The sequence below is a fragment of the Xiphophorus maculatus genome, chromosome 8 (genome assembly GCF_002775205.1).
Source record: "Xiphophorus maculatus strain JP 163 A chromosome 8, X_maculatus-5.0-male, whole genome shotgun sequence".
Lineage (NCBI taxonomy): Eukaryota > Metazoa > Chordata > Actinopteri > Cyprinodontiformes > Poeciliidae > Xiphophorus > Xiphophorus maculatus.
The window spans coordinates 2,118,013-2,141,898 of NC_036450.1; the positions used below are offsets into that span (position 1 = coordinate 2,118,013).

The window sequence follows — 23,886 nt, forward strand, 5'->3', positions numbered from 1 at the left end:
TTTAATTGATGATTCTTTGTCATTTATTTTCCACATTCAACAGCTGGTATAGACGCCGAGATTAAAATTGGGATTTTGTATCATTTGAGGCGATTGGTTGATGCTACGTTTGTCTTTACTGGACTGCAGTGACATTTTATATACGCACGCCTCTACTAAATATATTTACTCACTGGTTTACTGTTGCTTCGTCAGCAGGTTGAGTTTTTGCTCATGAACTTATGCAGAAACCTGAAACATATTTATATATTTTGCTCTTGCTGATAGATAATATTTACCAGATGTGTGTGTATTTACAGAATCGGTTAGAGCGTGGCTCCGGATCAGAGTCCTGTCTAACAGCTGTTTGGGGGGATTTGTTGCTGTGTTTACCTCTTTCAGCATCGGCCAGTAAGTTCCCAGATTCCCAGTAAAGAGGGATCATGTGGCGGCCATGTTGGTTCCAACCTGCGGCGAGCTGACAGCATCAAAGACCTGCTGAGTCGATTCTCCGGTCCGACTCCGTACTTGTTTTCATCCCAGAGCGCTTTCTCTGGACACAGACGAGTCCTCAGGTCGGTTTCCATGGAGTCGCTGAACTCTTCCAAGTCCAAGCTGAGTGTTTTCACGCCGAGTGCCATCGAGGAGGTCAGGAGTTCGACTCCCACCGTCACAGCGACTCCATCCGAAGATGCCAAACAGAACGAGGCGGAGTCGACTAAGAAGGGAGCCAAATCTACGGATATAACCACCAGGGTTGAGTGTCCAGTAGAGGGCAGCACTCAGACGACGGATTCAGAAACGACGAGCAAACCGAAAACTCCAAAGTCTGGTAGAGACTCAGTGGCCGACTCTGGCTTGGGATCGGTAAGAGACGGAGGATCAAATCCGATCCAGACGAGCTGCACCGATCCGGGGAACTTTGCACCTTTTCCGGACGCTTCATAAAACGATTTGCATGATTATTGATCCGACTTAAAGGCACAGCACCACTTCAGGCCTTTAGAGCACATCATCATTTAATCGTCAGCTGAATCTCTTTCTCATCGTTGATTTTTTTTCCCCTACAATGTCTTGAAAAAACACTTCTACCTCTTTCACTCTCAGATTTAGTCTTGGTTCAACCACAAACTTTGATGTATTTGGAAATTAAACCGACGGATCCACACAAACGTAACTGGGATCTAAATGATGCATGTTTGAGAAATATTTACATAAAACTTTAAACTGTGGAATGAATTTGTTGCAAGCTTTGAACCCAGTTCATCATCTCAATATAGACACAAAGCTCTTTAGACTTTTATTTGTAAGTAAATAACATGCATCATTTTCTCTCCATGTTGTCATTATTTATAACTTTATGTTGATTCATTACAGAAAACCCCAATAAAATTTACTAAAGGTTGTGGTTGAGATATTACTACAAGGCACCAAGTTTTCCTCTTCATGTCAATAACGACTTGATTTTATTTCACCAAACAAAGATTTAAACTGATGGATCTGCCTGATTGAATTTTGCTTCTGTTTCTGTTTGCTTTCTGAACTGTTTCCCAACTTTTCCACAAAGTCTGATGATGTAGGGTTGGAAAAACGATGGTCTATGACCTGAAATCAGTCCTGAATCTGGGAAAAAAAATCCTTTAGGTTATTTTTTACCAAAATGATGCTTCATAAGAAACCTGCAGGTTCTTAGAGTGTTGAAAAATAAGGAATTAACTTTTCATTTCTGAGTCTGGATAAGAAAATAAATTAGACAAGAATAAATGAAATGGTAAACAGGAAGGCTGGGGAGTGTTTTATCCATAATTACATGTTCTTCTTTCATTGGTTTGAGAAAAAGTGTAAATATTGACAATATTTTGATTCCCTGCAAAGTAAAATAAGGTGAATGTTTTCCACTATTTTGGGTTTAAGTGCAAACTCCCACCTGCAGGTGCCAGTATTTCTTTCTTCCACTCCACTGCTGCCTCACCCTTCCATGATAACTGATTTGAAAGGGTCAAAAATGGCGGCCATCTTGAAAAATTGCTGTCATCCTGAAATTCAAGTGGCTAATGGGAAATATTGACCTTAGGGGTGAGCATGCCACTGTGCATGCTTGTATCCACACATGAAAGGTTTTTAGAGTAATATGCTGCACTAAAAATTAACTCTTTAAACTTTCCAAATCTTGCTTTTGCTGATCTGTTTCTTCACGTTGGAATGAAAATGCCTTAAATCATTTGATTTACTCCTCAACTGCATCTCCACCTTTCCTCTGAATCCTCTGCCTCCGTCCTTCAGGAGTCAGAAGTGGATTCCAGCAAGCAGTCCGACAGCCCGTCCGAGGAGGAGCCATCCACGCCCAGAGCCACCATGGTCACCCAGAACCCCAAGTACCAGCTTCTGCTGAACCACGATCTGAAGACCAACGGGCTGAGCAGCAGGGAGGCCAACGGGCCAGGCGGCGGGTCGATCGGAGACAAAAGCCCCCGGCTCTCCAGATGGGAGACCACCCGGCTGGGATCGAACAACTTCCGCGGGTCCCTGGAGTCCCTGGCCTCTCGGGACTGGGACACGGGTTCTGACAGGGTGAGTGAGGAAGACCAGAATGTGTGTGTGTGTGTGTGAGGGATTTGGTAGATTAAGTTTGGACCAAATAGGAACCAGATGCTGAGGGATAACAGTCATTCTAGAGTTAACAGCGCCATCACATGGAAGAAATGGGAACTGATTTAATTCCTGTGCAGAAATCTGAAGGTCTTCTTGAATTTGTCAAAAAGACGTGAAGTTGATTTATTCTGGGTAAAAAAGACTTAGATTTAAAACTTAAGAAACAGTTCAATACTCAAAAATATTAAGAATATTAAAAATAAGTTTTAGAGTCCTTAACATTTATCTTTAAAGAAATTTATTAACCTCAAATATATTGTAGAAAACAATTTAAGGGAAATAAATAACAAAATGAAAAATGTAAAAACATACCAAAATTTTTTAAAATAAACTTTATTTATTGTTTTAAAAAAAATAAAGATTAAGCAATAGTTGAGGCCTCAAATATTAAAAATATCAAAAATATTAAATAAAATTTAGACACCTACTATTTAGCTATAAAGGAATTTATTTACCTTAAATATCTAGAAAACAATTTAAGTCAATAATGAAATAAAAAATTAAAAAATATTCAGTTTTAAAATTAATAAAATGTAATTTAATATTTTCTAGAAATGGAGATTAAAGGATACATAAAGCATTAGTTGCTCCTAAAAAATTAACAATGTAATTTATTTACTCTTCTAAATCTTTTTGAACTAAAGTTGAGATTTAGAGACTTTATTTTGAAAGGAACTTTGTTACCTCACATATGTAGAAAAAAATTTAAAGTAGATAAATAGTTAAAAGTTTTAAAATTCAAAATGGTGAAATAAATGTTTAAAATTTAAAATATTTTAAAAGAATATAATTAAGGTTTTAACTAAACATTTTAATGTAGGAAAAACTATTTTTTTTTTCAATTTTAAAGGTATTTAAAAGAACTTTGATAAATGAAATCTATTTAATGTATTTTGCCAAACAAATTTCTAAACTTATTAAAGAATATTTGTAGTATGTGTTTTTGCCTTTGTTTAGATAAACGAGTAAAAAGTACATATAAATAAATGATTAAAAATAATAATTTTCCTTTACGTTGGTATAATGTTATATATAACTAATCAGATTAATTGATTAACTGATTTATCCCCAAACCTTCCAGCAGTAACTTGTCTGTTGCAGAATGAATCCAATCTAATCTTTCCTTTCCAGTTTATGCACAGCGCCACCTTCTGGAAGAAACACAGATTGAAGGTTTTTCGCTCCGTCGGCTGACTCACAGTTTCCAATCAGAGCACAGAAACTCGACTTCGATTAATGTTTTTATTTTACAAAAATCACGTTAGATCTACTGCGACGGAGTACTGGAGACAAACTGAGAGAATTTTCTTTTAATTACAAAAATAAAGTTACAATATTAGCAGAAGAAAGTCGTAAAATTATGAGAAAAAGTGTGAATAGTTATCCAGAGATTCTTCAAAATAGATTCAAAATCCTGCTGTTGATAATAATTTGATGTTGATGTGTTTAAAGATGAAGAGTTTCCTGTTTATAAACCAAATTATAACTTTACAAGATTCACAACATTCCTTATCTTAAGGCAGCAGTAAAACTGCTTATTCATGTAGAAGTTTTTTTTTTATTACAATTTTATTCTCATATTATAACTTTATTTTGGTATTTTTATGACTATTCTTGTAATATTACATCTGTAGTCTACTATTACAAATTTGTTAGTGTATTATTACAACTTCACTTAATATTTTGACTTTATGCTGGAATTATGACTTTATTTGGATATGTTTTTTTACTTCTTTATTTTTACATTTTTATGACTTTTTCTCATTATAATTACTTCTTTTAATCATAAAATGTTACTATATTCACAACTTTTTCTGGTGTTATGACTTCATTTACATGATATTTTTGCTTTATTCTTGTAATTTTATAAACAAACTTCTCTCAGTCTGGCTCTAACTCTCTGTCTCCACGTTAATGTGTCACGCAGCCAAAATGAAACAATAATTCACAGCTGATGTCACGTTTTTCCTGTTGAAGTAATAACTGTCTTGATCCCATCAGAATGTTGCATTTGTTTGCATTACAGTTGTTTGTTCTGTTTTTACTTGCTGGAAGTAAACTGAACACCTGGTGTGTGTTTTCAGACGGGCATTGTCGACAGCCCTCCCCGGGTCTTCAACAGTCCGTACGCCACGACCACGTCCGTGGATTACACCCCGACCTACAGGATGTCCGAGTACAAGGTGTGTACCTGGTTTCTGTGTGAAGTGGAGAGCGGGGAGCTGTAGCGCATGACGTTGCGTTTGTCTCCAGGTTCAGGGCGGACTCTCCCCCGCCACCTCAGAGATGAACCTGTTCAGCTTCAACAGCCGCAGCACCAGCCCCATCGGCATGCCAACGCCCTCGCTGACCTCCCAGCGCACACGCTTCTCCACCTACGACACCCTGAGGAGAAGGCCCGAGATGAACAACACGGTACGAAACACGCGCCTGTCTCTTTAAGGAGGAAAATACAAAAACGTTTAAAGTTTGTTCAGATTTATGGGGGTTTTGTTAATTCAATAAAAACATCAACTATTATTTAATATTATGACATCATTCTTGTATCATTACAATTTTGTTCATATTATTCAACTTTATCCTCATATTACTGCGACTTTAATCTATTATAACTTTTGGGTATTTTTACTTTATTCATATAGTATTACAACCTTTTTATCGTAGACACTCAAAGTACACAAAAAATATATTTAGCGGCTAAAAAAGTGAATTTTACTGTGTTCATATCTGGCCAGCAGGTGGCGCCTGTTCACTACAGCTTGCGCTCCGCCACATTGGGAGCGCCGAATAAGAAAGACTTCATAGAAGAACTGACCAAACAACTGGACGTCTGTCAGAAGGTAAAATCAATCTCAGATTATTAAAACACTAATCTGGTTTTACAGATGCATCTGAATAAATTAATATACCAAAAAGATGATTTTATTTAGGAGAGTCAGCCATAGAGATCATTATTAAAGAAGCTGGATGCTCTGAGTGCTTTATCCAAACAAATATTTATGGAAAGTTGAGTGGAAGGAAGAAAAGGTTAATAGGGAGAAGGTGCAGAATCTCAGGTATTTGCATACCTGCACTGTGTGTTATACGTATATTACGTATATATGTATATTTTTTTCTCTTTAGTTGCTGAAATAAATAAAGTTTTTAAATATATTCTAATTACTCACCATGAACTGGACCTGCTGTAGTTGTAACATTTGCCTTGTATAAATAAACTGAACTGAAATGTTCAGTTTAGATTAAATTTTACACAAAAGTTAAAGATTTAAAGACATTTTGTTTGGTTTTATCTAGCAGCTCCATGAGGTTCTGACTGCTGTAACTTTAACTAATAATACCAGAGTTTACCGGTATTAAATAAAAACTGGTTTATTAGTTATTATGTGACTGAATTATTAAACAATATTTCTAATGGTTTGTGTGTTTTCTTCAGCGCAACACGTTCCTGGAAGCAGAGAGCGTCGAGATGGAGAAAGAAAGGAACCAGATCAGGTCAGAGAGGAAGAGCCGCATCGTCAGAGATGATTTCAACTATTTATGCTTTAATGTCTTAATCCTGATTAATCTGCTGGATTGAATAACGCAGGTCAATCTGGGGAGAGTTATGGGGTGGATGGAAACAAATGGAGTGAGGTCAAATTTTAGTGGTTAGACGTTTTCTATTTTGTCTTTGGCTAAAGACCATTAACCATTTCTCCTGCTAGTACTAGTTAGTATTTGTTTTGGTTGTATTTACCCATAATGCACTGTGCTGTAATCCACTTCCTGCATTTGGAGCAGTCTCTGGTCTGCTTGTCGTTCACATACTCACTCGAACTGAACCAAGGTTCACTTTAGCTGAACTGAGGTTATCTGCAGGTTCCACAAAGTCAAATTTAAGACTTTTTAAGACCTTTTGTAATGCCACCCTGAATTAAATTTAAGAAAAAGAAGAAGTATAAATATTGGGGATTGTTGGGACATCGTATTGTATGAAACATAGAGAAACAGTGAAACTACTGCGGTGTGTTTGTGACTGTTGGCAGCAACTTTGTGTTTATCACATTGAAAATGGCTCCCTACATCGGTAAACCCCGTACCACCTAGCTTAAAAATGTTTTGGAACAGAATGCAGCTAATGCTAACCTTGAATGGGTTGGCAACAAAAGTGGTTCAGTAGCGAAATCATCCAACCAAATGGAAGTAATTTTGCACTGACCACAAAAAATGAACAAAAAAAAATTTGTTAGCAAGCAAGGGTATATTAGCAGCTAGCAGTTACCTGTAGCCTCATCTCAAGTCACAGAATGCAGTGAAGATGACTCAAACTTTTGCCTGACAGAAGAGAAAAAAATAACTACATAAAATATTTGCGGTTAGTCATTCTACAACAAAAACTAAGACCTGTGATTAATGTATTTAAGGCCAACGTAAATTTTTTTAAAGAACGTAAGGCCTTACATTTAAGACCTGGGTTTGTAGGTGGGAATGACTGTGGTCCAATAAACATACTTTAGAAATCCTTAGCATTGGTTCATAGAGACAGAAATTGTGTAAATTGGTTTTGAATGTTGCTTCTCTTTTGTTGTTTAATTTGCTGCTTTGACCATCTGAGGTGTAAATCTCATCGGTACCGATCCGATTGTCCTGTGAAGGTTTGAGATGCGCGCCCTGCTGGTGAACAACGAGGACCTGCTGAGGACCAACGCCCAGCTGAACAACGAGCTGAAGAGAACCAGAGAGCAGATTATTGAGATGGACAAGGAGAGCCAGGGCCTCAGAGAGAGATGCCGAGAGATGGAGGTGAGACGGAACAGAAAATTACTGTGAAAATTAGCATGCTAATCCTTCTGGTCGTATGATTTTCACACTGAATTCAGGATGATGGACATGTTTCAAGATGGCCGCCATTTTTGTGCATTTTTTAGCCAGTTATTACAATGGGAACCAAAATGTTCCCTAATTTAATGACTTGGATGATATTTATGCCACATCATGTTTTCAACTATTCATACAACTTTAAAGTGATAATATGTAGCAAAATGAGACACCAAACTGAAAATGAACACTTTGGTGTTTACAAGTCTGACAACTGGTTTCAGACTTTTACACCAGTTGTAAACTGGAAGGAGATGAAGACGCGTAACTGTGCCGATTATTCAGTCCTCTTACTGGTTAGCATTATGTTCTGCTAATTCTTTTATGTGTTTATCACCTTAAAGTTAACTTCTGCTATTGTTTAAAAGTCTTTAGCGATTAGCGTTAACTTCCTAAAGTTTTTTAATGTGTTTAGCAGTTTATTGCTAGCTTCTGTTTGTTATTTTATGTGTTTAGCGTTAGCTTTCTCTAGTTTTTTATGTGATTAGCAGTTCATCATTAGCTTAGCTAATACTTTTGTTTAGCAAACTAGTGTTTAGTGAAACTAACTTTTTGGTTAGCTGTGTCCAACACTGGCAATAACTTCTCCTATTTTAGTGCAAACGTTTTCCACAACTATGGTAGCCATTTTGAAAAATGTCCACCTGTAAAAGGAAACACAAGATTAGGAAACCATATATTATTTTTTAACACCAAAAATGTTAATTTGTGATATTGGCAAGCTTACTGTAAAATAAATCTTATTAGATGACCATGGCGGCCATGTTCAATTTTTCAGTGGCTAATGTAAAATTAGAATTCTGTGAGAATTTAGGTTCTGCGAAAGTTTTTGGTGAAATATCCAATTATTAAAAAGTTAATTATAACAGAAGGTCGTGTTTGTTTGGCTTCAGTCTGTGTGATGTTTGTTGTTTGTTTTGCAGATTGAGGTGAAGGATGCCCGGGAAATGATGGTGGAGGCCAATAATCAGGAGTACGCCTTCAACTTCCTCCAGCAGTCCCTGAAGAACAAGATCCAGGACGCTGAGGTAGAACCAGACGAGCTGCTGTGAATCTTGTCTCATCCAAACAAACTGCATAGACACTATAGACGTCTGAGAAATCTTCGTACACGTTATCTGTTATTATAGACCACAAACTACCACCATTACGTCTTCCTAGTCAGCCATGTTTGTTTGTTGAGTTCTACTTCCCGGTTTTACTTCCTGGTTCTACTTTCTGAATTTACTTCCTGGTTCTATTTCCTGGTTCCACTTAGTGATTCTACTTCCTGACTCTACTTCCTGATTCTACTTCCTGGTTCTACTTCCTGGTTCTACTTCCTGATTCTGTGCCTCTGTTTGGCGTTCAGGACAACCTGGAGAAGCAGACCCAACACGCCCAGTCTCTGGCCGAGAAGCTGTGGCTGGCAGAGAGGCAGCTGGAGGAGATGGAGGTGGACAAAGAGACCCGAGACAAGAAGACGTCTGAGCTCAACAGCACCATCCTCAGGCTGGAGGAGGAGGTGCAGAAACGTTTAATCTGCTGGTTCCTGGGCTGTGAGAGGCGGCGCTAACGGCTGCTTCTGTTTCCAGCTCAGCGAGGCTCTGCAGTCGTCCACCCAGAACTCAGCAGAAGTGAACCTCCACCTGAAGCTGCGTGAAGACGCCCAGATGAGGGTGGAGGAGCTGGAGGAGGCGCTGCTGGAGAAGGACCAGGAGGTCCAGAAGCTGCAGCTGCTGGTCAGCAAGCTGCAGGGAGAGGTACGCAGCTGCAGCAGACACGAAACAGGCGTTAAGCTGCTGCTGCTGCTTCAGGTTCTGGTTCTGTCGGGTCCAGGTGTCCGGGAAGCTGATCGATAAGGAGCGCAGCCTGGAGGAGGAGATCCAGCTGCGGGAGCGGCTGCAGCTGCAGTGCAGGCAGGCCGAGCGCACGGTGGACGACCTGACCATGGAGCTGCACAGCACCAACCAGGCCAAGGACGACCTGGCCAAGCAGGTCAAGGTGGCCCAGGTACTGCCTGCGCAAAAAACAAAAACCTCACAGGATCCTGGTGGTGTAACGGCTCAAAAACAGTAACAAAAAAAGTTTTAAAAAAGAGATATTTGCAAAATAAATAATCCATTAATTTCCTTATTAAACACTTTATGAAATCTACAAATAGAATAAGAAACAATGACAGATTAGAGACCAACATTTTCATTCTCTAAACAACTTAAATATCTCCATTTTTATTTTATTTTTCACCATATTGATCTCAGACTTTAACACGAGATGAAGCTGTGTAGTGAGAAATGCTGCCACCTGCAGGTGGGAGCTGGTATTACTTAACTCAGAGTTTTTGTTTTTTTTGGAGGAAATTGGCTCAAAGAATTATGTATTAACGTAAGTAATAATAATAATAGTAATAATAATAATAATAATAGTAATAATAATAATGAAAAGCATGGATTTGTTGATTTTGTGTGAATTTTTGCTATCACAGAATTATAAAACCTCAGGCTGTGATTGTGATTGTTTCTTCTGAAATGTTTGAGTCTTTATTAAACTCTGGTTAAGTAGGTCAGTTTCTACTCTGGGTTTATTTATAAGAAATGAGCAATAAGTTTCTTTTTAAGCACTAAAACAAATTTTTTTTTAGTTTCTAAATGTTTTTCTGTGAAGCAGAGACGTCCACATGAATTAACCAGACATTCAACCATCAGTTTGGGGTTAATGAGGCATTAATTATGCTAATCCTGTTCAGCCGTAAACTCTCTAAAGCGAGCGGCCATGATGAAACGCCGAGCCGTTTGTTTTTCTGGTGAACAGGAGAAGCTGATCGACGTGGAAACGGAACTGGAGGAACTGCTGGAGAGCGAGCAGCGCTGGGCCGCCAAGCACAAGAAGACCATTGAGCAGGTAGGGCGCCACCTGCAGGCGGAGCGCCGCCGCTGAACCGGGTCTTCCACCGGACCGGCGCCGATACTTTCTGCTGTGTTTCAGACGGAGCAGCTGCAGCTGAAGCTGATCCAGGAGAAAGATCTGAATGACCAGCTGGAAATGGATAAGACCTTCATGGAGAGACAGGTGACCTTTAACCTTTAACCTCATGTCATTTTTAAATATTACATGATTCATAATTTCAAAGGTTAATCAGTACTTCAGTAGACTTTTGACTCCTACTTTAGTTTGAATTTCTTGGACAGATACTTTTACTGAAGTACAAACGTTGGGTGTTTTACCTCGGCTGTTAACGATGGAGCTGCTAGCATCTTCACCGCTAGCCTTTTCCCTGCTAAAGATGGCGCTTGGCTTTTCTGTGTTTCCAGATCAGGGAGCTGCGTATGGAAGTGGAGGAGCTGCAGAGCTCCAGGGTTCAGGAGGACGTTGTGTCCCGGGCCGAGAGCCGGGCCAAGGAGCTGGAGAGCGCGCTGAGGGCCGAGGAGAGGTGAGCCGCCGTCCATCGTCCAGATACTCCATCCTTCACTGAGTGTTGATCTCAAGTTTGAACTTTTCTGCTCTGTTTCTTTTTGTTTGTTTGTTTTTTTAACGGTTTTTTTGTGTTTCTGTAGAAACAAGGCGACTCTGACAAACTCCATCAGTAAACTGGAGAGGAAGATCAACGAGCTGAATGACCAGCTGGAGGAGGAAACCCGCATCGCTAACGAGCAGAAAGAACTGGTAATACACGCTGCAGCCTCCCGCCACCAGGGGGCAGCAAAGTGACATGGAAACATGAAAACTACAATCAGAAACTTTCCCCACATTTATCACACAGTATAATAATTTACGTTATTTAAGTCTGACACAGCATGTTAACGTTAGCAACATGCTAATTCCCTGCTGTGTCTGGTCTCAGATGACCCAGAGGATGCGCACGCTGAAGCGGCAGCTGAACGAGGCGGAGGAGGAGGCGACCAGGAAGGAGGCGCAGTACCGCCACCTGCAGAGGGAGCTGACGGAGGAGAGGGAGACGAGCAGCCGGCTGCAGCGGCAGCTGCTGGACCAACACCTGCAGACCAAGTACGAACCGCAGCCTGCAGGCTAAACTGTGACAATAAGTTAGCTTAAAGACGACGCGCTGTGCTAAGTTAGCATGTTTTGGTTCTTCCATTTGGGCAATAAGTTCAAGTTGTTTTGTTTCTGGAAAACGAACCGCTTCAAAATGAAACTTTTCCGTTTCTTGCTAGCTCTGCTAGCTTTATGAATTTGACTGGCAACCAATCAGAAAATAATTTCTATTTTATATATTTTAACACAAATCAAAGATTTTAATGAAAAATGTAAGATTTCAAAGTTTCCCTCGATCTGTGCTGCCATGATGTTTTCAATCAACCTTCCATGACCTTTAACACTTAGCATGCTAATGCTAACAGAGGATTGAGCGATTTCCCCTTTGAGCTGAATTTTCTGGAGGAAAATGAACTTCAGATGGATTAGAAATGTCTTCATAACTCTTCCCAGATTGATGGGAAATAATAGTTCACAGCTTTCTAAGGTCCAATGCTAACATGTTAGCAGGAAACCGCTGTACCTTGTTAAGCTTTTTCTTCTGAATCCAGTGAAGTTTTAAAATCGGTTTTCCAACAAAAATGAAGGATTAAACAAAGTTTTCTGTGTCTCTACCAGGCGTAAAGACAACCTGACGATCCGTCAGACTCTGGACAACCTGAGGTTGGACCTCAGCGGAGACGAAGACGACGAAGAGGAGAAGCCGCTAAGTGAACAACCAACCAGCGTGACTAAAGTTTAACCCTCCAGCCCACCTTCCTGTGGGGAAATGGATTAATTTGACAGGAAACCAGCAGATCTGCAGCAGCAGAAACACAGAATGACTTTCAGCTGCTTGGAAATAATCTCATGTTGCCGGGAAAGTTCTTCACTTTTAACTAGCTGAGAAATTCATTGAGATGAAATCTGGTGCCAGGTTGTAGCAAACACTTTCTGTTTTCAGGTCCTTCCTGCCATGAAAACACAAAACATCTTCAAATCAGGATTCTCTTTTTCTCTCTTCATGTTTTTAAGAAGTTAAATTCCTCGGCGCCCTCTGCTGGTGGACACCATGAACTACAACCGCTTCATTTTGCACTCAGCTGCTTTTCTTTCAAAATGTTTATAGGAGATGTGATCTAGAAGAAAACTTTGAGGAAAATGTTTGAGTTTCTTCTAATAGAAAATATAGAATAAGCTTTAAGAAGAAAACTGTCTGAGACGCCTCGGTTTTTATTTTCTGTACAGAAACTCGTTTATCTGCAGTATTTGTGTTTAAGATGCTTCAACGGGTCGTGAAAGTGTCTGTGGGATCTTTGATCGTGGCTTTTTTCATCTCAATCACAGCAAAGATTATTTATATGTCTTGAAGTCTTTCTGGGACATCTTAAAAGTTTAATTTTTTGCATATTTAAAGGGTTTGCTGCTGTTTAATGTAACTCTGCCGTTTATGTAAAGAAGTTGTTTGAACATTTAACGGGGCGAGGAAACCGTTCACCTTCTGTCGTCTGCAACGAAAGGAAATCAGAAATATAACCTTTGACTCCATAAGCAGATTGATTTCTGCCGTGTTTACAATGTTTCTCATTTTAAACCAGCACAAACATTAGGTTTTAAATCTGAACGCCACATTTTGTTTTCTCTCATATTGGGTATTTATTTTTCGCCCTTCGGTACAAAATAAACTTTAACTTTGACTAATGGAGTTTCATCTGTTCTTTCATGAACTGTGAGAAAAACTAAAAATCTGTTTTTATGATCGATACAAATAATACAAAATCAATAGGTGGAATTGGGCCGATATTTTTTATTTTTTATCAAAGTTTATTATTTTATTATTACTATTTATTTAGAGGGAGTTTAGCAGGTCGGTCATCTGGTGTTTGTTCATGTGACAAAAATAAAAGATAATATTGATTTTCACACTTATGGTGAAAAAACCAGAAATATGAATATTGGCTGAAATTCTCAAATTGGTGCATTACCGGAGTAAAAACAGATTTATTTAAAAAAAACAAATTTAAGCAGAAATCATGTTTTTCTGATTATGATGAACTTTGTGTGTTTCAGTCTAAAACTCCCACTAAATACCAAAATAAGAAAGAAATTTATTTGATTTAAAGACCAGGAATTGAACCTACAACAGTCTCTATGTTGAAGGTGAGCGATTTACTAACTGAACTAACCAGAGAATCAGGAAGTTCTCAGATTTTCACTTTTAACAAGAAAAAATAAAAGTTTTGTTCTAATTTTGCAGAAATGCCAACAGATCCAGACAAACTCTGTCCTGTTGGGTTTCCACAACCAAAAATACAAAAATGTAATAACTTTCTAAATTATCCCAATTATTAAAACGTATTTTTCTAAGTCATATATAAATGTTACAGTTAGAAACGTGTGGTCCAACAGTCCAACCTTTTCTCCATTTCTCCTTCATAAAAAAACAGTTTTTTTACTTTAAAACTAATCTCTGTCAAAAACAAAATAAAAAACAAATCAAAACAGTTCTGAGGATAAAACCAACCGATTTATTTCAGCTCTGGCACCAGAAGCACAAAGCATCTGATGTTGTTCTCATCGTGTCAAACATGCGGCATCGATACGCTCAGCGCTAACGCAACAAACCAGCTAAACTGCAGGCATCAGAGAAACAAAACCGACTTCAGGACTTTCTGATCCGTTTAATTCAGACATTCAGCCGACAAAACCTCACAGACAGGAAGGTTCAACAGGCACAACATGAAGATCAACGCAAAATAATGTTCTGCTTTCAAGATGACAGATGTGTTGAGAAGAACCACAAACAAAGTCAAATATAAAGCATTAAGCTAACAGTAGCTTTAAAAAATATAAACACTGATGCAGACAACTAACCGTATCAAAAGATTGTCATGATTACAAGGCATTGGTTTCAGAACTGGTCATGCAAGGAAACAAATATATGTGTAATTATTTATGGAGGTTTAAAATGATTTAATGACTTAATGAAATATTCCTCCTTTCTGAAACATTAGAAGATGCTAACAGAGTTAATCCAGATTGTTTAGTCTGGAGCTCATTTGGTGTTTTTCTGAATTACTGGAATAATTCTGTATTTTTATTATTAATATGCAGATTATTCTTCATTTCTCCAACACAGGTCATTCGAGCCATTCTTGGCATGTGAGGTATTTCATAAAATTAATGCTGCAGCAGCAAGTTTGTGTTTTTTTTTTTTTGCAATCTTCCAGGCACAGCTAAATAAAACTAATTGTTCCCAAAAAACAATAAAACTAATAAGTTTTAGTAAGTGTAGTAAATAACAATGAAGCACAATGGTGGTAAAATAATGATATGAATAAATTTATAAGGACATGTCAGTAATTTAAAACAAGAAAAAAATATGTTTAATGTTTGGGTGAAAATCAGCGCAGAGCAACTTAATCTGTTTACAACACAAAAATGGCAGAAAGAGTGAAGTTATGAAAACGTTTCTGATGCAAATGAGGCATATTAGGCACCAACACTCTAAAACTTTCCTAACATTCATTCATTAAAGTTTCTGCTTTGCGATGCTTAAAGAATTTATAATACAGGTTTTAAAAAGTGAGATTGAAGCTAAAAATCATCCAAAATGTGCTAATCCTACTCTCAGTTTGTCTCAATGAAGTAAATGTTATTTTTATAATGTGCACAGTAATATTTTGTAATATTAAAGCACACAAAATATCAAACAATGCCGAGTATAGTAAGTTTTCTTTGAGTTTCTGTTACAAAAAACTCAAAACACGACAGGAAGCTAAACCATGCTAGCTTTCTGTCATGTTTTTGGACAAACTAACAAGCTAGCTAAGCTAGTTGGATTCACTTTTAGTAAATTACTCTTTTCTGAAATTAGAAAGATATTAAACAAACAAAAAAAAACATAAAAATACCAAAACTGATTTCTTCCATTTAGACAGAAAGATGGGAAAACTTTGAATTACTCCTGTTAGCGTCCTGCTAGCAGGTATGGAGGCTACCGGCTTAGCAACAACGCTACCTTAGTAAATAAATACTGTAGAAAGATTTTATTTGCTGTTCAAATAATATTTAGTGTTGTTAATTAAAGAAATCCGGTCAGTCGTCCCTCTGGAAATTCATTCAAGCACTAGCTAAAAACGCATCACCATGTAGCTGTTAGCAAAGCCACTTAATTAAACAATTAACTTATTTTTTAAAGTATTTTTATGAATTAAGGAAATAACCTGTAATAAAAAATCTGTCAGTACCGAACAGCCCGGCGTCTACAGGACAGTTTGTACTTGAGAAAGTCGGATATGAAAAAAACAAAAATGCAAAATGGCAAAGAGACAAAAACGAACGGCAGCCTAACTGAGCATTTATTATTTTAACAGCCGTGAAGGACATCCACAGTTAAAACATTCAAATGTTTACACCATATGAAGAATCAAACAATGTCGGTTTAATTAATTTCATCTATGCTCTGATGTTTGCGTTAAAAAAAGTTGGCTCTGCTAAGCTAGCATGACTATGAATAAAATAAGTTAGTGAGGCAGATACAGACAATAAAATATACACAGAATTGCTTAAAAAATATGAAGTCACCCAACTGAGAAAAACCTTGAGCTGATGTTACATTAAAATATCTTTGAAGCTAACAGTGTAGCACTGAAGCTACATTAGGTATAATTATGCTAACTGAGCGCCATTTGCTTTAAACGTCAGTTCCTTTGGGCTGGAAATGAACTGTAGCTTTAAAGTGTACAGATGACAAAACGATGCCAATGCTAATCAATTTTATATTGTGCTAAAAGATGCTAGGTGGCTATGCTAAGTTAGACTATCTTTAGCATGCTAGTGCCTTCTGTGGAATGTAAAAGATGGAAAAGCTAATCAGAAGTAAACCAAATGAAAATAAAACAAAACCTGAAAACTTCATTTTTCAGTTAAAATGAAAATGAGCTACTGTTGATACATTAGCATCTTGCTAGCAGTTATGAAAGCTAACTGGCTAGCATCATGCTACATTAGCTAATGAGTCTTTTGTATCTGCCTTTCAAAAAAGTAAATAAATGTTAACAGAGGTCGTTTAATTTTGGACAACCATTTGTGGTGAATGTCCACAATAATAACATATTTATTACAACATACCAAAACAAAAAGACGGTTTAGTTGCAGTGTATCTTAAAAGTGTGGACAGCCTGTGAAAATAAAAGATGTTGCTTTTGATGAACAGCTGACAAATATCACTACTAACTGTAGAAACTGTCTGATCTTAAACTGGTAAACAGTTTTAAGAGCCACTGTAATTTCTTTACCGTTGATGTACAAAACATTGTAGGCTAAGCTAGGTTAGCTTAATCTTCATTATGTTAGTGAAGTTAGTGAGAAATAAAAAATGTTCACAGAGCAAGAAGTAAAGCAAGAAATATGACTTAAATTATCTTAACAAAATCTTGAGCTGCAAGTTTTACATTAGCATCATGCTAGCAGCTACAGAAGCTAACTGCTAAGCTAATCTGTACCACTTTCTACTTGCAATTTAACAGTTAGTGATGGTTAGCTGACCTTGTACCATTTTTGACTACAATTTCAGGTCAAGTTATGTTTCTATTTTCATTTATTTTTAAACTAAACTGAATATTATGTTTTTCCTGGACACCTTGTTTTGGCTGAAGCTGAAATACTCCAATAAATTAGCTAAAAAACTTTGATTAATAAAAAAATAAAACAAACTGGTCACAAAAAGACATCACACACAGTTTTATGTTGAGAAACGCTGCTGGAGTCTCTCCATGTTTGTGTCAAAGACTCCCAGTAAAGCCCGTTAATACAAAACACATTTGGCACATGTTCAGTAAACGTCTAAAACAAAGCTTCTCTAATGTGTGGTTGGTACCGGTCCAGCACAGAGCGGAGAGAATCAAAGAAATATAATTAAAACACATTGGTCCCACTAATCCTCATTGTGGTCCAGGATAAAATGCTTCATTCACACAGCCTGGCATTAAACTAGTTTCAGCCCAGATTTGACTCAAAGTTCGACCTTTTCCTGCTGTGAAGCCATGAACGGACGTTGGATAAACGGTGAAGCAGGGAGCGTGCAGAGTTTAATTCCCAGGCTGCAGGTTTTCAGCGAGGCACATTATGCGTCTGACAGCGATGACGGCGCCCCCTCCTGGTTCAATTTGCTTCTCAAGGCTGACAGGCGGAGGCTGCGATGCCTAGTGGTGTCCACTAGAGGGAGCTGCAGTGTGTTTATTGTCAGAGCTGCAAACAGGAATGATTGAAAGATGACAGTAACATGCTGAGGACAGACAGGGAGGGAAGTAAGAGACGGACGGGACGTGAGGAGGACGGAGGAGCGTCTCCGGGTCTAACATGCGCATCGTTTCGGGTCGGGCGCTCCTTCGCCCAGCTTGGCGGCGCCGTTCCCGTTGGCGGGGTCGGCCGGCGGTTTGTCCACGCACTGCTCCATCCTCTTCATCACCAGGTCCAGCAGCGTGATCACCGCCTTGTCCACCTCCGCACCGGTGGCTGCGCTCGTCTCAAAGTACGGGATCCTGAAAGGGCCAAAAAACACCAGTAAAAGAAAATTGTTCATAATCAATCAATCAATCAATCAATCAATCAATCAATCAATCAATCAATCAATCAATCAATCAATCAATCCAGGGGTTCACAAACTTATATTAGCTCCTCAAACAGCTAATATAAACTTTACTTTATTTAAAGTTATGTTTTACAGTAATAATTACAAAATATATTACTTTCATAAAAACAAGTTAAAGTTATGATTTTAACATTTATTGGGTTTCATTTAATTTATTTTTCCTTTTTTTTCTTGTTTTCCATCCAACTTTCCCTCTGCTGCCCCTGGTGGCCAACATGTTGAAAAACACTGATTTAATCAATTAATCACACAATAAGATAAAATTGGATCAATAATTTATATTCTGATGATTAATGAAAACCTCACCAGACTCAGACTCTCACCTGCAGTTATTGTTAAAGTTTAATCTGTTTTTTATTGAAATAAATTGATTTAGTAACAATTTATTTTGCCTGATTTTGTTATTTTTTATTACTTGTATGAATTATTGTCATTTTGGTCGTTAAAATATAAAAATTTCCACTTAGCTTTATATTTTGTCCATTTGTTGATGTAATTTTTAAATATTAAATAATTGATAATCTGATCAGTTACTTTTTACTCGAGTAATTTGGGTATTTTTCTCACCTCTGGTTAAAAATCACATCAAAACGACAATATTATCATTTATTACAGTAAATCCTGGAACAATTTATCATCCAGCAGAGTTTATAGTTATTATTGAATAACCTGAGAAAAACTGATAATAAAACTGATAATAAAACTGATAACTTTAAGGAAATATGGGATAATGTCTGTGAATGAGCAGCAGAAAGAGGTTTTTATTCCTGATAAAAACTCAGTGAAATGTTTTTATTTCTGATAAAAACTCAGTGAAATTTTTTTATTTCTGATAAAAACTCAGTGAAATGTTTTTATTTGTGATAAATCAGAACTTGCCCGTATTTGTCGGCCAGCTCCTTGGCCTGTTTCTCCTGGACTTCCCGCTGGTCGGCCAGGTCCGCCTTGTTCCCGACCAGAACGATGTCCGGGTTCTCGCAGTAGGCGTTGGCCTGCAGCTGGCCTGCGGTTCGGTTGCCACGGCGACCAGGCAGAGGACAGAGAAACGTAACATTTATCAGCAGCAAAGCGACGAGCGACTGGCGATGAATCAGGTTTAACAATCGAGTTTTTTGAAGATTTGAAAGAATCTGGATTTTTTCCACCAATTTGCTCGATTCTTCAGAGCCGAGGGCGGCCATCTTGGTTTACAATCATTTATTTACAGCTTTTGTTTGTTTGGATTTTGAATTATTCAGCTCAACTCTACGACAAAATATAAGAGCCACGCAAAGATGTTCCTATTTTTATTCACAGAAATAAGTCGAAATAAAATGAGAATAAAGTAGTGATTTTATAACTCCAAAAATAACAAAAAAATTAAATCAGGAATGTTTTTAGAATTATACTTTCTCATATCCTGATAAACTGAAACCTTATTTATCGCTAAAACAACTTTTTTCTTGTAATATTTTTCCTTAGTAAAATTGTATTTTTCTGCTAATATTACAGATATTTTCCCAGAATTAAATAAAAGTCATCTAAAAGTGAACTAACTGACCAGATCAGACACTTTTTCACAAATATTTTCTGTAAAAAATATATATTAGAAATTGAAATGTGTATCTCAGTAGAATAATTTAGAAAATGTAGAAAATGTTCATGTGTATTAATGTTATGTACAACAAGTGAAAGTAAAACTAAATACCGGTCGGGATGTGAAGATTTATTGAGTTTATGTGAGCAGTGATGGTTCTGGAGGAAGGATCTGTGTTTACGCTGCTTTGTGCACCGAGGATGCAGCAGATTTTACTTTAGTCCTTCTGTCTCCTTCCACCTGAATAAATATGTAAACTAGAACTAGAAATGTCTTAAACTAAATCTATAAAAGTAAAAATATTTTCAGGATATTCCTGAATTATAAACTGAACTTAAACCTTAAGCTCTGCTGGTTTAAACAGCTGAGTTTGATCTTTAAAGCTCTGCCTACGTACTCATCCAGTTGCGGACGTTGAGGAAGCTCTGCTGGCTGGTGAGGTCGAACATCAGCAGGAAGCCCATGGCGTCCCTGAAGAACGCCGTGGTCAGGCTGCGGAACCTGCAGCACAAAATCACAGACGTGACGGACGGACATGATGACTTCTTAAAGCTGCAGTACGTAACTTTTATAAGAATATATATTTTACATATTAGTTAAAACCGTCACCATGTTGTCACAGTTTGTTATGAGGCAGATAAAAGATCGATCTCCCTGAGCTGCTGCTGCTGTCTGAAAAAATGCACCAAAAACAGCCAATCAGAACCAAGAGGCGGGGCTTAGCGCTGTCAATCATCCTATTGTACTCCCTGCTAAATGTGCTACTGGCAGAGAAACAACTTGCAGTGACAGAAAAACCGTTTGTCCGTTGTCATTGGTGGCTATGCTAACTAGCATTCACAGCATGCTATGCTAGCTGCACGTAGCAGAGAGAAAGGTGGGTTTGTGATTGACAGCGCTAAGACCCGCCTCCTGGCTCTGATTGGTTGTTTCTAGAACTGGGTGACGACAGAGGAGATCAATATTTTATCTGTGTTTTTATAAACTGTCAGTAAATATATAAAATATATAAAATATGTAAAAATATGTATGTTAAAAGTTTCTGCAGCTTTAAAGATGGAATAAATTTATTTTACTGATTCAGAGGAAATGTTCCGGTTTTTCAGACGTTGTTCTTTATTAAACCTTTTTTCTGGTTAAACTGTGACGTTTGAGTTCAGTTTGCTGAATCTTTATTTTTTATTTTGTGTGTTAAACATGTAGAATCTTCCAGGCTGTCGTTTGTCTGCGTTTGGACCAGAACCGGCTGGTCCTGGTGATGACTCACTGCTGCATTAGTCACCGCTCGTTACGTCATTTATCCGCATTAACTCGCCTCGGTCCCACAGAACCGACCAGCAGAACCGCAGCTGTGGGAGGAGAGCAGGGAGCAGCGCTAGCTACAGCAACCTGGGAGGGTCAAAGGTCATATCTAAACCAACAAAACGGCTGAAGAAAAGAAAAATCATAGAAATAATTTGGTGGGACGATTAATTGTGATTAACAATTATTTGAATCATCAACTAATTTAGTGATTGATTAATCACTAACTGAGTATACAGACTATAAAAAGGGTAAAAAACATATTCAGAGGATTAATGAAGCCAAAAATAGAGAAAAATATAAAAATTTTACAGTTTAGATAAAAACATCTTATTCTGTAAATCTGTTTTACCCACAACTACAAACTATAAACTCTGGTTTCAGGTTTAGCTTCACCTGGTTCTAATGATGGAAATAAATCTCATATTAAGCATCTTTTTCTATCCAATCAATAATCTATAAACTAAGTTATTGATGTCAAGTTGAACAAAAAGGAGCTGAGAAAGTTTTTAATGCAAACGATTAATCGATCATTAAAGGAAACCTGTCATTTTATTTAAAAATAGACTTTTTATTTGCTTCTTTAGTACGTTTATAATGATGTATAAAAGTCTGATTGTCTTCAGATCTTCAGAAAGGTTTTTTTAAAAAAAATCCAATTAGTATATTAATCGTCAGACAAATTGATTAATTGTCAGGATAATCGATTAATTATCACATCAACCGAACTGGATCCTCCACAGGAAACTTTCAGAGTTTATGTAGGTCAAAACGTTGCAGATCAACATGAAGCTGAAGAAATAAATAAAATCTGATTCTGATCTGATTTCATTCAGTTCAGTTTCTAAACCTCAGAAACCTCAGAAACCTGAGAAACCTGCCCCCTACTGGTGGAAAACCAGATTTATTTACAGCTCTAGGTAACTGTTTATCCCTCATCCCTCATCCCTCCATCCCACCTCTCCTGTCCCGCCGTGTCCCAGAGCTGCAGGTGAACCTTGAAGGTTTTCCCCGCCGTCGTTCCATTCGGGTTTGAAGCCGTGTAAACCTGAAGAGGAAAAACATTTAGAGTTGGGATTAAATCAAATAATCTGAGAAGAAAGACAGAAAGAAAGAGAAATAGAATAAAAAAGAAACATAAGACCAGTTTACTTTCTGTAAAGTTTCTTCTAATTTCCTTAAAATAAACATTAAAATCTTAATTTTGTTCTAATCTATCCGTCGTTAGGATTAACATTTAACTGCAAATTATTGATGAGAATCAGACCAAATCGATCGATTGATCGATTGTAAATACTTAGTGAACTTTTGCTTCTGCAGGTCATTTATCTGAATTGATTTCCATGTGGGAACGGAAACATGGCGGCTGCGACTCAGCTGACCTCAGCTGGCCCCGCCACGAGTCGCCATGGCAACCCGGCCTGGGCGCGTGTTACAAGCAAAGCGGAGGAAGAGCTGGAGCCTCACCACTCTCTTTTCCCTGAAGTCGATGCCCACCGTGGTGATGAACTTGGGGTTGAACTTGTTGTCGGTGTAGCGGTAGAGGAAGGTGGTCTTCCCCACGCCGGAGTCGCCCAGCGCCAGCAGCTTGATCAGGTAGTCGTAATCCCCATCAGTCATAGTGGAGACCGGAAAAAACCTGAGAGAGAGAGAGAGAGAGAGAGAGAGAGAGAGAGAGAGAGAGAGGGCAGCAGGCTGTCAGCAAAACCCCGAGAACCGCCAGAGGGAGAAATCACAGGAGGGAGCAAAGAGGAAAACTGAACCCTGAAGACGGAGAAACTGGATCGACTGAATGAAAAATCACAGAAGAGTGAAAACAAAAAGGAAAATTTAAATCTACAGGAGAAGAAATTATACATAAGTTTCTGCAAAATGCAACATTTTCTCAGCAGAATAGAAGAAACCACAGAGTGAACACAAAATGCTAAATATTCACTTTGAAGGAGAAATCAGACATCAAATACACACAAAATGAAGAAATTCTGTCTGTAGGAGGAATTAAACACCAGAGTGAATAGAAAACGCTCAACGTCTCATTTATTCGCTGGAGTGAATCATTTATCCTCCGTTTCTGGTTCTAGCAGAAAATCACAACCTGGGAATCCAACACATCGTCACATGAGAGTCACGTCAGAATCAAACGACGGGCGGCTGCAGCGCTGCGGGACGAACCGAATGAAATGAAACCACTCTCCCATCGGGAGCCGCGGGTCGCTGGGCCGTCCGGACCAGAACTGGAGCTGGTGGGGAACCACCGACCGAGTCCAGAAGGAAAGGAGAACCTGCTGGTTCAGGACCGCAGCTGGAACTCTTACAACAAAAAAGGTTTTTATACCAGAAATGATCCTGATAAATGTTTTTACAGCTTTAAAATAACCAAAGTCCACAGGAAGGTGTTCCACCTGGACGTGTACTCGGCCCACTTTCTAAAAAACAACACTGGTTGTAAAAAGTGTTTTAATTGACCCCAGTGTGACGCTGGCTGCTGCCTCAGAGGCAAAAACAAACGTTTCTGGACGATAAATTGTTATCGCGATAAACGATAGTATTGTTGTTCTGAGACCATTTAAAGTGATATAAAGATACATTCTGAAATATCAATAAACTTTAAATTCTAACAAATATTTAACTCTAGAAGTGGAAGACATTTTAAATATAAAACATAAATAAACAAAAATACAAATAAATTTAATTGTAAACAAAATGATCCTTCAGTTGCGATCAGATCACCAGACTGAAAACTGAAAACTTCCAGTTTTTGGTAGAAAGAGAAAAAAATGAATCATGCAAATGGAAAATATTGAGCCTGTTTTAATTTATCATGTGATTAATTAATATATTGATTATTGCAGCAGGTTTATTATGACTATAACTGTTTAAATTTGATCCTTCACAACAAAAAGACGATCTGTAA

General features: G+C 38.0%; 2 protein-coding genes across 5 annotated transcripts in view; one reads left to right on the plus strand and one right to left on the minus strand.

Annotated features, from left to right (window-relative positions):
• The window catches only part of LOC111609483 (cingulin-like protein 1), a 32,764-nt gene extending 19,624 nt beyond the window's left edge, over positions 1–13,140 (plus strand). The window contains exons 7-23 of one of the 3 annotated variants that reach the window (XM_023338186.1): positions 382–846; positions 2,263–2,550; positions 4,716–4,814; positions 4,885–5,046; positions 5,367–5,471; positions 6,065–6,123; positions 7,266–7,413; positions 8,412–8,516; positions 8,840–8,992; positions 9,063–9,230; positions 9,307–9,480; positions 10,279–10,368; positions 10,453–10,536; positions 10,779–10,897; positions 11,022–11,130; positions 11,309–11,472; positions 12,079–13,140. In XM_023338186.1, the coding sequence (XP_023193954.1) occupies positions 382–846; positions 2,263–2,550; positions 4,716–4,814; positions 4,885–5,046; positions 5,367–5,471; positions 6,065–6,123; positions 7,266–7,413; positions 8,412–8,516; positions 8,840–8,992; positions 9,063–9,230; positions 9,307–9,480; positions 10,279–10,368; positions 10,453–10,536; positions 10,779–10,897; positions 11,022–11,130; positions 11,309–11,472; positions 12,079–12,202 (2,616 nt within the window). In that variant the 3' untranslated portion in view covers positions 12,203–13,140. The remainder of the gene's footprint in view (positions 1–381; positions 847–2,262; positions 2,551–4,715; positions 4,815–4,884; positions 5,047–5,366; positions 5,472–6,064; positions 6,124–7,265; positions 7,414–8,411; positions 8,517–8,839; positions 8,993–9,062; positions 9,231–9,306; positions 9,481–10,278; positions 10,369–10,452; positions 10,537–10,778; positions 10,898–11,021; positions 11,131–11,308; positions 11,473–12,078) is intronic. The other 2 variants (XM_023338187.1, XM_023338188.1) reach the window with 2 other exon arrangements.
• Positions 13,141–14,105: 965 nt separating this feature from the next.
• LOC102229808 (ras-related protein Rab-27B) overlaps positions 14,106–23,886 on the minus strand; it is a 29,247-nt gene continuing 19,466 nt past the window's right edge. For both annotated transcript variants that reach the window (XM_014474373.2, XM_023338744.1), the window contains exons 2-6: positions 22,440–22,611; positions 21,932–22,020; positions 20,068–20,171; positions 18,974–19,097; positions 14,106–17,984 (exon numbers count right to left, since the gene is read on the minus strand). In XM_014474373.2, the coding sequence (XP_014329859.1) occupies positions 17,798–17,984; positions 18,974–19,097; positions 20,068–20,171; positions 21,932–22,020; positions 22,440–22,592 (657 nt within the window). In that variant the 5' untranslated portion in view covers positions 22,593–22,611 and the 3' untranslated portion in view covers positions 14,106–17,797. The remainder of the gene's footprint in view (positions 17,985–18,973; positions 19,098–20,067; positions 20,172–21,931; positions 22,021–22,439; positions 22,612–23,886) is intronic.